The following is a 15,062-nucleotide window of genomic DNA, read 5'->3' on the forward strand; positions in this document are numbered from 1 at the left end:
ACAGTTCCACTGAGAGCTTTCTTTGCCAAAGTTGCAATTTTCGAATTCGTATATCGTGTGGCAGGTACGTAATTTGAACAAAACTTAGTTACTGCGTAATTGTACGATATGTAGTGGTGAATTTCAAAAATAAGCATGAGCAACCTTTTATTTTTTTTTTCGGCGTGGGGGAGATTGACACCCAAACACCTCCTCCCTGGTTGCGCCACTGATCGTGATGCATAACGCAGAAAATGTTTGAGCAGCGACCAACTCTCCACTCTGAGTAGGTATAGCTCAGAGTTGCGCAAAATGTTTTTATGTGTCGCTGGAAGTATTTCTTCTTTTTGCTCTCTCTCCCCCGGTTGAGTATGTGTTTGCACTAGAACCAAGTTTAACCAAGGGGAAAAGGAAGCCCGAACGAGCAATAAATTTATGAAGATAATTGGTAAATGAATATGTAGGTAGTATTCTGTGAGTATCATAAATATATCAATACAAGAGCAAATAGTTATTTATTTTCATATATTTTTTTTAAATAATTTTTTTAGTATCATTCCAAACATTACACTCATTTCTTATATCTAGGTGTTCTGTTTCAGACAATACTATCATCCTAATTTGGTATAACAAAATTGAGCTTTTATTAACATTTTGTTACCAACATTTGTTGTTCATTTGCCGTAGCAGTTGGGATTTTTTGGTGGAGGTGAGTTTATTTCACCTGATTATAAGAGAAAAAAAAGCTTTCAATTTACTTAACCTAACTTAACTTAAATATATAACGCAATAATCGTGGCAATAGAAGATTGTAACGATTTTCGTCTAAAATGCATAAATAAATAAAATACAAAGTAATATTTTATTTGACATTTGTTCCAATGTATCAACATTGGATATTCTATGTAACTATGTGTATGTAAAAATCTTTTTTATTTTTGAATCCTCTGCAGAGCTTCCTTCCTGGTATTACAACAGCTAGTCCATATTGGTACAGCATACAACATGGCTGGCCTGAAAATTTGTTTGAATATCAAAAGCTTGTTCTTAAGACAAAGTTTTGATTTTCTATTAATAAGGGGATAAAGACATTTTACATATTTATTACATTTGGCTTGAATGCCCTCAATGTGATTTTTGAAAGTTAAATTCTTATCAAGCATAAGCCCTAGATACTTAACTTCATCTGACCAATTTATTGGAACCCCTCTCATCGTGACAACATGTCTACTTGAAGGTTTCAAATAAAGAGCTTTTGGTTTATGTGGGAATATTATTAGTTGAGTTTTGGAAGCATTAGTAGAAATATTCTATTCTTGCAAGTATGAAAAAAAATATCCAAACTTGTTTGCAATCGACTACACGCAGGCTTCGCCCTTTTGCGGAGAGGCCTGTGTTATCATCAAACAATGATTTAAAATCTCAATCCAAAATGTCATTGTTTTGATACCGTCTCCCTCTCGGGATGGCTTCGATTGTGGTGGCTAATATGAGTACTCTGCACCATAGAGGTATGCACCCACTTCCCACTTCGACTTCTGTGGGGAAGCTGTGTCATGCTTCTCAATGCACCTCACCGTATTTGCACACACGTCTACTATGGGAATGAACCCAATGTGAGGCAAAAGGGGGAAAAAATAAACCACTAGTACCGCAAAGTGCTCCCGTTCCATTGGATTATTGCCTGACGAAACAGTTGTGCGGTTTGAGCCGTCTCTTGGTGTTTCAAATTGTGTGACATGTGAGGGATTAGTTGTCGATAATTCAAAATTTATGTTGAACCATGTTTTGGGGGACAAATGAAATCCGGATAAAATAAATTTCATCAGATTGTTTGATAAATGATTTTGTTGCAGACATTGATACACATAAAATGATACACCTGTGGATTGCAGAGCAATGTTATGGCGAAATTAAAAAGTTATTTCAAATTATATGAAATATAATGAACTCGTGACCAGCCCAACGCAGCCTGCTGTGTTTTATGCGCTTGACAATATCCACCTCTTTATACACTTGGTACAACTCATGATTCATGCGACGCCGCCAGATGCCGTTTTCTAGTTTACCGCCGAGTATTATTTGCAGCACTTTACGCTCAAACACCCCGAAAGCTCTCCAGTCAACTTCCTTCAATGTCCTTGATTCATGGCCATATAGGGCAACCGGAAGGATCAGTGTCTTGTATAACGCGAGTTTTGTTTTCGTTCGCAGGCTACGGGACTTCAGCTGGTTACGGAGCCCGTAGAAAGCCCGACTCGCAGCTGCAATACGTCTTTTCACCTCGCGGGTAACATCATTATCGTATGTCACTAGTGTTCCAAGATACACAAATTCTTCCACCACTTCAAACTTTTCACCACCTAGCACCATTTCGCTACCACTAACACGTCCGGACCTACGTTGACGCCCAGCTATCATGTACTTCGTTTTTGTGGTGTTGATCGTGAGCCCGATCCTCGCTGTCTCCCTCTTCCACTGCCCGACGGTCAATCCCGATGATGTCAAGATTGTCCGCAAAGCCAAGGAGCATATGAGAACGTGTGATAATGGTACCGCTTCTCTGCACACCGGCTCTCCTGATAGCACCTTCGAGCGCTATGTTAAACAGCAAGTTAGAAAGAGCGTCACCCTGTTTCAATCCATCTAAGGTTACGAACGATGACGAAATCTCGTCCACCACCCGCACACTTGATTTCGATCCATCCAGCGTTTTACGAATCAGTCTAATCAGCTTCGCCGGAAAGCCATGTTCGGACATAATTTGCCACAACTCGTTTCTCTTCATTGAATCGTACGCTGCTTTGAAATCTACAAACAGATGATGAGTCTGCAAGTTGTACTCCCGGAATTTATCAGGATTTGACGCAGGGTAAATATTTGATCCGTCGTTGATCGGCCCTCTCGAAAACCAGCTTGGTATTCTCCGACAATGGACTCCTCATACGGTCTCAATCTGTTGAACAGAGTTCCAGACATGATTTTGTACGCCGAATTAAGGAGTGTTATCCCTCGGTAATTGGCGCACTCCAGTCGATGCCCTTCCTTGTACAAAAGGGAAATGAGACCTTCCAACCAACTAGTAGGCATTTGTTCTTCCTCCCATATCCTCAAAATGATACGGTGAAGGTGCAGCTGCTCACTTCCGTGTTTGAGAAGTTCTACCGGGAGCTCGTCCTTCCCAACAGCCTTGTTGTTCTTCAGCCCATTGATAGCTTTCTTTACTTCATCTAGCGTTGGAGGTTCCACAGCCTGTCCATCGTCATCGATTTGAATTCTGCTACCAGATCCACTTCCGTTATCTCCGTTCAACAATGATTTTATCCGTCAGCAAGTTTCCTTCGCGGTCGTTGCACATGGCGGAAAACGGCGCTGTTTTTCTCCGCACACCATTAACGGACTCGTAGAACTGTCGCATGTTGTTCTGTTCCATAGCTTCTTGCGCCTGAGCAATTACTGCCTCTTCATGCTCCTTTTTCTTTCTGCGATGGATCCGTTTTTCGGCTGCCCTTGCTTCCTTGTACCGCTCTCGGCTCTGACGGGTATCAGACACCAGCATCCGGCTTCTAGCCAAGTTCTTCTTGTTCGTCATTCTCTGGCACTCCTCGTCGAACCAACCGTTCCTTGGTCTTCGTTGAGCAGTACCTACCGCTTCTCGCGCTATTGTGCTCACCGCTCAGTGGACTGACTCCCACAGGTCGCTGAGGTTGACGCTTTCGTCGATTTCGCTAATTCGCTCATCGAGCTTCTGATGGTAGTAGATGATGATTAATTGGTAATTTTACCTTTTTTAAATCATCGGCAGTTCTTCGTAGTTATACTGATATAACAATTATTTGCATTGCACTCGCTTAAATTTTAAAAATAAATTTTTCTTTTTTATGATCATAGCCTCTCCTTTCATATTTGAATATGTTTTGTAGTTCATAGGAATTATGGATTATAACCCGCTCATAAAGAATCTTATTAAAAAAACATTTTTTTAGTGCAAGGGTTAACTGAGCTGAGATGTTATTCTCCTCCAAGATTAACTCTCACTGTTCTTCCGTTGTGAAAAGAAAAAGCTTAAACTCGTTACTTGTTTTTAATTATGAATCGTGGTTTACGGCCAACCAGCCGAGTGGAAGTTTAACAACTACCGAAAAGCTAAACATTACATATAATTTGCAATTGGATTAGATGGACAAATTGATGTGAGGTTCAAATCTTCACATCAATTTGTCCATCTAATCCAATTGCAAATTATATGTAATGTTTAGCTCTTCGGTAGTTGTTAAACTCGTTGTTGCTAGAACTATGAATTAATTTACTTAGTACAATACGAAGCATCGAAGCAAACCGACGCTACAGAAGAACGAATAAGTCGTAAACCGTTTCAGTTATTGTCAAAAGTTGACTACAAATGCAATGCAAAAACCTCTGCTGGCAGCTATGACCGCTAGCAGAGAATAGGAATAATTGTTTACATTTAAGATTTTCTTCTTTCAGCATTGACAGCATGCTAACTGTAGTTCACTATTGTTTTCAATTTCGGCCAAACGGCATTCGGCCAAATTACCCTTTCTGCCAAATGGCGTTCGGCCAAACGGCATTCGGCCAAATGGCATTTGGCCAAATGACCCTGAACCGTTCAAAGGTATACCAAGAGGAGCTTATAAAGAAATTATTATTATCAGTATTTAGTTATAATGTTTTTTATTCCTTGAACAATTTTTAGAATAATTTACTTTCTTTACTTACTAAATGATCTGCTAGTGATCTGCTAAAATGCTCAGATTCCTAAAATAGTTTCTTGAAAATTTCCACAACTGAAGTTCTTTTTTCAACCAAAATGATCTCTGCCACTGTTTTCCTTATCTGTTTATAGCGAATCATGTACTGGTGCAAAAAAGAATCTTCGAAGACTTTTATGCGAGTACTTCAAAAATTCTTTCAAAAATTCTATTAAGATTTCGTGGAGAAGCTTTAGGAATTTTTCGAGCTACTTCTTCAGAAATTTCTTTTGGCATACTTTCACTGACCTCTCTAGGGATCACTTTAGGATTCCTAGACCTGCTGATTTTTAATGTTCAAGAGATTCATTTATCAATTTACCCACTAGTTTGCCCAGAAGAAATTCCTTCAACAATTTATCATGGGATTGTCAATTATCCGTTCACCATATCGGATACAGGAATAAATTTTATAAGCATGAAACTCCATATCAGAAATATATTCGTTGGAATCAAAAGTTTTGAAATTTTTTTAAGCAGTTTATTAAAAATGCTGACATTTTAGTGTTTTTTGAACGCCTTTAAGCAATCTGTCGAACGAACTTCATCACATTATTTTTCTAACAGTTTGTCAGTTGTTTTTGATAAATTAGTACAAGAGGAATCTAGAGCAAGCGAAAGCTTTTCCACAAATTGGTCTCGATGTTGTCTTTGTAGTTAGATATTTTCATTTATCATCAAAACGCATACACTAGATGAGCGCCTTCATTTCATGATGTGATCCTTATTACTTTGCTCAAAATACACAAATTTATGTTCCAAAAGCTGTGTCAATATATAAAAATATCAATAAAATGGCATTTGATTATAGTGTTACAGAACGTTTCGTACCGATTTTGGCAACAAGATGTGAATTTTATGATGCCATTTGCGAATGTTTTCGGATGCAAATGTGCAGCTTTGAAGCAAGATCTTATTGAAAATAGCTGATTTCGATATACGTGATATTGAGGATTGCTTCCGTTGCGTGTTTTACGACTTTCAGAACATATATAGAGTGCAATTTTGGTTATAGCTCAATACCTTCTATGCAATAATAATAAATAAATTTCTTGATGTTTGAAATACTGATATTTTCCATAAATTATTATACTTAAATTCTACCTAGAATGTTATATCAGGAAAGGGTAAGAAGAAAGAGATCCAATGAATATTTACTGATAACCCCGTTAAAAAACTACACGCTTATTATTTTTTCCAGATTTTAGAAATTTTTCAATGCTTGTTTTCGAAACTGACAACACCAAGCGCCCAGATATATATTTTATGACGAGCATTATATTCATTTGCTGAGATTTGAGAAATATTTTGCTTAGGGTAATTTCCAAGCCTCAAATCGAACGGGTACTGTTAGATTCTACTATGATTTTTGAGTTGTTTTCGAATTATGAATTGATTTTTTTCTGATATTTCCCTAAAGTTCAACCAATTACTGCTACTGAAAAAAAAAACAGCGGCCCAAGTATGGATAAAGTTTCTGAATGTATTCCTGTAAGATCTGTAAGAATTAAGACGAATTTCCGAAAAAAGCAAAGCTTTTGCAGAATTAGCCATGTCTATAGAACTTTAACATGGATTTTTCTATGAATCGCATTCATAATTTATATATAAAGCTCCTGAAATGACAACGACAAAATTATTCTTTGCTTTTGTTGAAACTTACATCTAGAATAAGGCACAAAGTTTGTTTAAACTTTTTGAGATGCCTACATAAATACCCAACATAAATCACTCACCAATAGTCTCCTAAAATATTTTATGGATTACCCGTGCAAAGTTGAGTTACAAAAAAAAAGAACAAATTGGAAATTAATTTTGGTTGCATAAGCAAGCAACTTAACAAACGTGATAACAAAAGTTAATATTGGTTTGTATTGTGTTATCATTTGAAACAGGTTGATAACAAGTTTTGTTATTCATCCAGTTTCCCCCATTTATAACTCATTATGTTATAAAGATCGATTTATGATAACCAACATTTGATTTTATTTACCTGTCGCAGGCATCCTCGATCTGACAGCTCAAAATTCGTTGATAACAAGAGCATTCCTTCTTCTTTCTGGCGTTACGTCCTCACTGGGACAGAGCCTGCTTCTCAGCTTAGTGTTCTAATGAGCACTTCCACAGTTATTAACTGAGAGCTTACTATGCCAATGACCATTTTTGCATGTGTATATCGTGTGGCAGGTACGAAGGTACTCTATGCCCTGGGAAGTTGAGAAAATTTCCAACTCGAAAAGATCCTTGGCCGATGGGATTCGAACCCACGGCCCTTAGCTTGGTCTTGCTGAATAGCTGCGCGTTTACCGCTACGGCCCCCTATTCCTATTGATAATAAAAAATAACAAAATGAATTCATGATAAGATATAATTATCATTATGGAAGATATAATAATATATAAGATATAATTATCATTATGGAATACGATTGTTTTTAAACTTTGCTCGGGTAGCTCATTAAAGTTCATGAGATAATTGGAAAACAATTTCAGGTATTGCATACCGTCAAACTTCTTTGATCACACTATCCGATTGATATGTCTAAAAACTTACAAGCGCGATAGCTACAAAAACAATTGTGATGACACAGTATTACAAATAATCTTTACATGTGATGCTCTCATTATACTTGCTTTTAATGTCCATCACCATCTTATTTCACCAATTTATTAAGTCTATCAAATTATGTAGCAATAGTTTGTACAGGTTGCCTGCTTTATAAGACTTCCACACGTTAGGAAATACCTTTGATGTTTGAAATTTCTACTCATAATTTATAAATTTATCAGCATCTTTGAAAAAACTGCTCCGCAGACTGAGATGTTTGATAACAGTTTATTATGAACACAATACTCTTCACTTTTTCAGCCATAAAAACGATTGGCTGGTTTGAAGTTTCGTGACAGCGGAATCTGGGCTACATATGACGTTGATATTTTTCCACTTCGCGAGTCTCTCTCAGGATAAAAGTATATTTGAACAAAAGAGAACTTCCGCTAAATTTAACCAATTTAGACAACTACATCACAAAAAGCGATACAAATTCGCAAGTCTCTCCTACTAGCATGACCATTCAAACAAATTTCCATAAATCGGCCAGTTATCCGAAAACACGAAAAGTTTACAATCAAACACCGTTTACACATAATAAACAGAGCTTCTCTCTGCGACGTGATTTGCCGCCCAATGTGTTCAGCCAAACGAATCGAAGAGTGAATAAATGGAAAAGAACTCAGAGCAAAGTCGGAGCGTTTACACGTGAATCAAAGCACGCGACCCGTTCAATGGGATATTTGATGTGCGTCTAGTATTCGGAGGTGCATAAATTAAGTGTTTATTTTCTCTCCCTTCCAGCGGTGAAATACAGCACTAAGCCGAACGTGTCAGACGTGCATAACTTACCGTATCAATTTATTTTACAACTGTAGCAAATGCGATTCCGGAGACAAACGGCCAGGCCATAAGAAAATCCGCGAGGAACGGAAAAAGCATTCATTCAACACAGACAGCGGGTCTAATCTAAACAATCTCTAATGGACTGGTAGGTACTGCAAGGGCTGCTACGATTCCAAGACAGTGCCAGCGGACGCCTACTTTGGTCAAGTGTGACTGTCTTCGAGAATATGTGTGTATTGGCGTTAGCGTAGGGCCGTACAAAGAGATGTATTACACCTGGTGACAGCTGTGACATCCACCAGCTAGTACTTGGCACATGGACACACATTTTCAATCGATACTCTTCAGTAGCGTGAGCAGAAGAAAAAAGTTTATTTTTATGATAATTCAAAAGTTCAGCTATTTGACCATGAAAGGTGAATACATAAATTATGTGCGCCGTGTATTCGAGTGCAAAAGCGTGAATGAAGCATTATTTTGAAGCATCCAGCTTATCTAAGGGTTCTCAAGCATTTAAATCATAAATAGTGTGTCTGGCATTCGAGGCGCGACTGATGCAAAGAAGCTATCGAAATCAATCTTAGTGCGATGTGAGCCAAGATCCGGCCAGAAGTGTGTTTCAAAAGTGCTTTCAAGTGTGTAAACAAACAAACGGATCGCGAGCTAAGCCGCAAAAGATCATCGGCAGCAGAAGAACCTGTTGATTAGAGGGCAAATGCCTCACTCGCTACCGCTCAAGCAGCTGTTGGTTTAGTTCAGTAGAAGTGAGGTTTCAAAAGTTTCGTTTTGGATCTAATTATTTATGAAGAAGGCGTGCTAAAGTGGCAGAAATTAGGAAAAGGCAGAAAAGATGTTGGGAGCACTCAAACGTCGATGGAGGACCACGCGAAGGTTGGTGTTTTTTCTTCATGCTGTTATAGTTTTGCCATTGAATCATTTTACACTTCTATTCTAACTAAATCATAACACTCAACAAATTCCATTATTTTAACAGAGCTCTTGTCGATGTCGTTCTTGAGTTCAATACATCTTTAATACATAAACAACGTTCACGAAAAATTAATATCATGGCAAAATATAATCATTCATAGCGTTAAACAAAAGACAAATTAAAGACCTTCATGTCCCTTACAGTTGCCCAGAATTTTATGGCTCATAAGGTAATCTAGAATGCCATGAAAAGTGTACTGCGATCTGTCAAACTTGGGTACCTTTTGCACTACCGAGGGACCAAATGCAGTACTAGAAGTGGTACCCAATATGAGCTCGAGTGGGACGGACCTGGTTAAACAGTCCGAATACCGTTAAGTCACCAGTCACCGTGCGGTTTCCATTCACGGTGCACATACACAGATTCCTACAGAATATTCATAGAATTTTCACAAATTATTGTTTTGTTGACAACATAATATAAAACTGATAAAATGAACATTTTGTCACAATGCACTTTGAAAAATTTTTGAATGTCATGATTTAACTGCTTCACATTCAGCTTGTGAGCAAATATGAAGTGGTTTGGACAATTCTCCTATGACGATTTTAATGAAAAAATGGTGATTTAGCGATTTTTTCAAATTTATATGACTTTTTTGTAAATTGAGATTTGAATACCTTTAAAAATGAGTGCACACACAAATAGCAACATAATTGCTTCACCAACAATGTTTTTCCATAATACGAAATTAAACCATGATGAAATATAGACGCACGGTAAATGGTGCACTAGTGTGTACGGTAAATGGTCTCATAGAACGATACGAGGCGACCTTAACATGGCATTTGTTAACACAATTTTTGAGTAAATTTTTGTAACATATCACTAGTTTTAGATTTTTCCCTGAGTTATAGTATAATCAAAGACAAATTAAAGACCTTCATGTCCCTTACAGTTGCCCAAAATTTTATGGCTCATAAGGTAATCTAGAATGCCGTGAAAAGTGTACTGTGATCTGTCAAACTTGGGTACCTTTTGTACTACCGAGGGACCAAATGCAGTACTAGAAGTGGTACCCAATCTGAGCCCGAGTGGGACGGACCTGGTATAATTGCACGCTACATAATGGTATTCTAGTATGCGTTAATTTATTATACAAATTTTTGAAGTGCATATTTTTCTTAAATGCACGGTGAATGGTAGCTTGACGGTACATGACAGATCTCAAGAATTATGAATTGCACATTTATTCCCGTATGTTTATGATTCCCTTAATCTTCCTATATTCAAATATGCAATTCAATGATTCTACCATGCAAAATGCAATATGAAAAAAACTGCACTACACTATGTTTTATTCGTCGATTCCGTGCGCTTTTTTTTTTATTTTAGCGATATATTAAAGCGCATCCTTTGATGCAAAAAGTTTTGTGATCAACTCACCCAGCAGTGAGATAGAAAATCTTTTTTTTTATAACATTTAAATAGATATATGGTGTGTTCGGCAAAGTTGTAGAAGTCTCAATGTGAAACAATTTTATCGAAGACACGGATTTTCTATATCTTATAATTCTAGGGTTTTATGGTATTGTATTTAAATGACCCCTAAAACCATATATTTCATCAATACTTTTTCCCAAGATTTTCATTTTATTTTTGTTTTCTATAAAGTTGTTTGCCATGCAAAAAACCAATAAAATAAGAAATTTATTCATACATTGCTCTTTTTCTAGAGGTAGTTTTGGTCCCAATGCCTGATTCCTGTGCAAAATGCCACAGACAACTTTTACAAATTATGAAAGTACCATATCTTTCCTTTCGGCAGTTGATGAATATATGCTCTTCGCCTCAAAACAAAAGCGATTAATCGAAATTCCGTGTATGAGATTTAACATTAGGTAGACCAGTGTTTAATTTTTGTGCATTATTCAATCAATATACAGTCGACTCTCCACATCTCGATGTTCTATATCTCGATATCTCGATATATCCCTATGTCGATGATATCTTAGGTCCCTTCATTCTGCATACAATTTCTCTCTTCACATCTCGATATCCTCCATATCTTGATATCTCCGTATCTTAATGTGTTCCAGCTAATTTTTCGTTCCCAATTTTCTCTCTGTTTGTCGATATGACCAATATCAAAGGTTACTAGACCCGATTTTTGGGATTAAAAACAAATCAGGAACGTGCAATGACATCTGATTGTTTATTGTTTTCTTCGTAACGGAGTGTTTTTCATTCTAGTATTCATTAAACATGTGTTCTTTGTCTCGATTTCTCCCTATCTCGATGGTCCCGTTGAATTTTTACACGCCTCAATTGCATAGTTGCTCAATATCAGTCATATTAGCTGATATCTAATGCACTAGAACTATCAATATCATTTGCGAGATATCAAACATCACTTTGATTGGACAACCAATAGCAGTCATGCTACATCGCACTCAAACACTTAAATTATTTCACCTACCTCAGTAAAACGTTTCGCCGAGAACTCAACAGCTGAGGATTCGGTAATTTTCAATGCCGCATCTCGGTTCTTAATTTACCTAGATTTCGGCAATTCAGATTTTTTGCTGAGATCTCGGCGAACGTTACCGAGATTCGGTAAACGTTTACCGAGATTTCGGTAAAAGTTTATCCGAGGATCGTTAAATTATTACTGAGATAACAGCTGTTGGGTTCTCGGCAATTCAGCCTAAGTGTGTAGAACATAATCACTACAGAATGAGTGATCACTAGAGTGATGCAAATTTTGAAATGTTTGCTCCCCTATGCTTAATCGATTTTAACTATGGTAAATAGCATCCTCCCAAAGTTTGAAGTGATTCGGAAAAAAATTGACTGTGCACACGCCATTTGAAGTTTATATGGAGATTACTATGGGAAACGCCAATCTTTTGTGTTCAGCCGTCTATCTCTTCCTCGTAATATTTTATGGAAAAGTGAACAAATTCTTCTAATGTGAAATCCTCCCAGCTACAACTTTGCCGAAGACCACTTTTTGATTGGACCTCAGGATAAATAGTTATTCATCATCATAAAGTTGGTTTGCATGTAGTATGCTTCACCAACTGTTCAGCAGGCAACAGTGGTGCTCCTGGCGGAAAGAATAGATCAAAGTAATCCAGGCTACTATGTTCTACAGCAAAAAAGCAGTGTTGCTCTGAAAGTAATTGAATGATCATCTCAGCATGGTTTAGACTTTGTTATCAACAATAACAAATTATCCTTACGCCCCATCGAAATGTGGTCTTCAGCAAAGTTGTAGCTGAGAAGTTTTCACATGAGATGAGTATATTCACTTTTCCATAGATTATTATGACGAGCAGTTAAAGGACGGAACACAAAAGGTTTGCCTTTTCCATAGTAATTTCCATATAATCTACAAATAGCGTGTGCACAGCCAAATTTCTTCCGAATCACTTCAAATTTTGGGAGGATCATTTTCATCATAATTGGCATCGTTTAAGCATAGGGGAGCAAAAATTTCAAAATTTGCATCAGTCTAGTGATCACGTGGTAACTACCCAAGCTATTAATGTTTTTCAGTGACCATCACATAGCTTCAATTTATCTGTAGAAAAATTTCGTACTTATTAACCGACATTTTATTTGCTTAATTTAACACTATTGTAAGACAGGTGAAGAATGCAAGATTTCACTGTATGGTATCATAATATAGTTAAGAACAAGTTTTACATAAATTCATAGTTCATGTAGCATTGCATCACCTGTTTTTGAATAGTTTTTAGATTTAGATAGCATAGCTGTTAAGTATTTTAACAATAGGTATAATGATTGGGATAGATTTTAAGTAAAATTCATAAATTTAGCACACAGATGATTTGGGAACTAAAGGTTTGAACGATCGCTCTTCCCATTAATCGTAACTTGTACGTAATGATCTTGTACACGGCCAGTAATCCCTGTTGTGCGGTTTGGGTGTGGACATTTTTGATCGCCCGCGTTCACAGCAGTCGGGACGTTGGGGCTTGACGGATTTTTAGACGTGGCGGGATCAACACAGCCCCCCCCCCCAAACCCCGGAATGGGCCGTTGGTCATCCTGAGGCGTATCTTAACAGACGCCCTCGTCTAGTACGGAAAGCTTCAATGCAGGACGCTCATAGATACCGCTTTTAGTGTGGACCGTGGTCCATCTTACTTGGCCATCAGCTCCGGGCTTTAAAGGTATTATACGCCCCTTGGGCCAGCAGTTTTGAAGAAGCATTGGATCCACGACGATGTAGATTTTCGAGGGCTTCATACGACATTGTGCGATTTAGCATCAGCTTATTCAGGTTTTGCTTGACTGTGCGAATTAGGTGCTCCCATACTCCGCCCATGTACTGGCCCATGTACTGGTGGATTGAAACTCTATGTAGTTCGACTGTAGATGACTGCTGGTGTACCCCTCCTACCGATGACATTCCGCAGAGCCATAATGTAGGAATCGGTGCTAAGAGTGTGTGCAATTTGCAGGCGGATGGTTAAGCAGGTAGCGAGTAGAACCCTGCGTTTCTCGGTTTTTCGATTGGCTGTAACCAAGATTGGGCCGAAGCGAGAACAAACGGCTAAACCATCTCGGTGGAAGATCGCTCATGGCTGGCGGTTGTGGGGTTGCTCTGGCGTTCATGCATTCTTGGCACTGCTTGCGGAATGTGTTGAAGGCAGACTTGAGGCGAGGGATTCTGTACCGTTGACAAACCTCGTTGAGTACGGTTTTGTGGTTTATGTGATGATATTTGTGATGATAATGGAGCATTATCTTACGGATTACGTGATGATTACGAGGAAGGATAATAGGATTAGCTGCGTCGTTGTCGATCGCCGGGCATGCGATAGTTCAGCCACGAACTCTCAGCACATCGGAATCATCGCGAAAAGGACAGGAATATGCAATAGAGCTGCTTTTTGTATTAGGTTGTCTTCCCGTTTCATTCAAGCGTTTACCATACAGAATGGCAATTTCATCAGCGTATTCGTCACTCTGGGCAAGACGATATAGTAAATTTTCTGCCCTTGTAAATTCCTACTGCATGAGTGGTCGACCAGTTCGTTGCTTCGTCCTCAGGGCTTATTTTGAGTTGCATATAAAACGAAACACATACGCTGTAGTATGTAGTATCCTGGACCATTTGGAGAAGTTCTGTGGATTTATGATTGATTCCGTTGTAGAAACGTTTGTTAATGTGCTCGTAGCTCCGTTTCCGTCGTCCCATACCGAGATGTAATAGGCCAATTCGCTTGTGGTTTTCGCAGGAACTCCGGTCCTTGATACCAAGGTGCGTCCACTTGGTTCCTTCGTCGACCACGTTTAATTTGGTTGGAACTTATTGCCATTCTATGGCATCTGTCGTCTCCAGGATCTCACTTACACGAAATGCCACAAATTGACTATATCGTCGATGATCATAATTCAACCAGCACAGCACATCTCTTAAATCAGTACAGAAGTACCGCTACCGCATCTTTGAAGATAAAGACTGAGCGATGTTGTTCGCTAGTCGAACACCAAGAACGCTAGCTTGCAGTTCTGAGCGAGGAATCGAGAGAAATACTAGCGGGGCGCTAACAAAGGTGGTCTCAACAAAGTCTCCTTCCTCAAACCTAAGATACACAACCGCTGCGAATCCACTTTCACTCGCATCAACAAACGTGTTCATCTGAATACTGATGCTGAATAAAGCCGAGCGGATCGAACATCATCATTAGTGTTCGAAGCACCTCACGCTTAGTGGGTCGACGACGTTCGCAAAGCAGATCCTGGTCGTACCGAGCAGAAACCTTAAAAAAGAAGCAGTCACTATTCGTGTTCCACCAAAGGCCTAACACTTTTTCGGTGATGTTTTCTTCTTCGGCTCCGAGGTATTTCTCTGTAGTCGCTTCCACCTTCAAGGAAGCACGGACAACCGAAGAATTGGAAAGCCAGTTGCGCATTTCAAACCCTCATGCAGCGTGAATTCGTTTTAC

The 15,062-nt window shown here is 38.5% G+C and overlaps 1 protein-coding gene across 2 annotated transcripts in view; it reads left to right on the top strand.

Moving 5' to 3' along the window:
• The window catches only part of LOC5567692, a 309,374-nt gene that overhangs the window by 67,404 nt on the left and 226,908 nt on the right, over positions 1-15,062 (top strand). The window contains exon 2 of one of the 2 annotated variants that reach the window (XM_021844103.1): positions 8,106-9,038. The exons of the other annotated variant lie outside the window; for it this stretch is intronic. Coding sequence (XP_021699795.1) covers positions 8,998-9,038 — 41 coding nt within the window. The 5' untranslated portion in view covers positions 8,106-8,997. The remainder of the gene's footprint in view (positions 1-8,105; positions 9,039-15,062) is intronic. 2 annotated transcript variants of the gene reach the window in all.

The sequence above is a fragment of the Aedes aegypti genome, chromosome 2 (genome assembly GCF_002204515.2).
Source record: "Aedes aegypti strain LVP_AGWG chromosome 2, AaegL5.0 Primary Assembly, whole genome shotgun sequence".
In the NCBI taxonomy this organism is placed as follows: domain Eukaryota; kingdom Metazoa; phylum Arthropoda; class Insecta; order Diptera; family Culicidae; genus Aedes; species Aedes aegypti.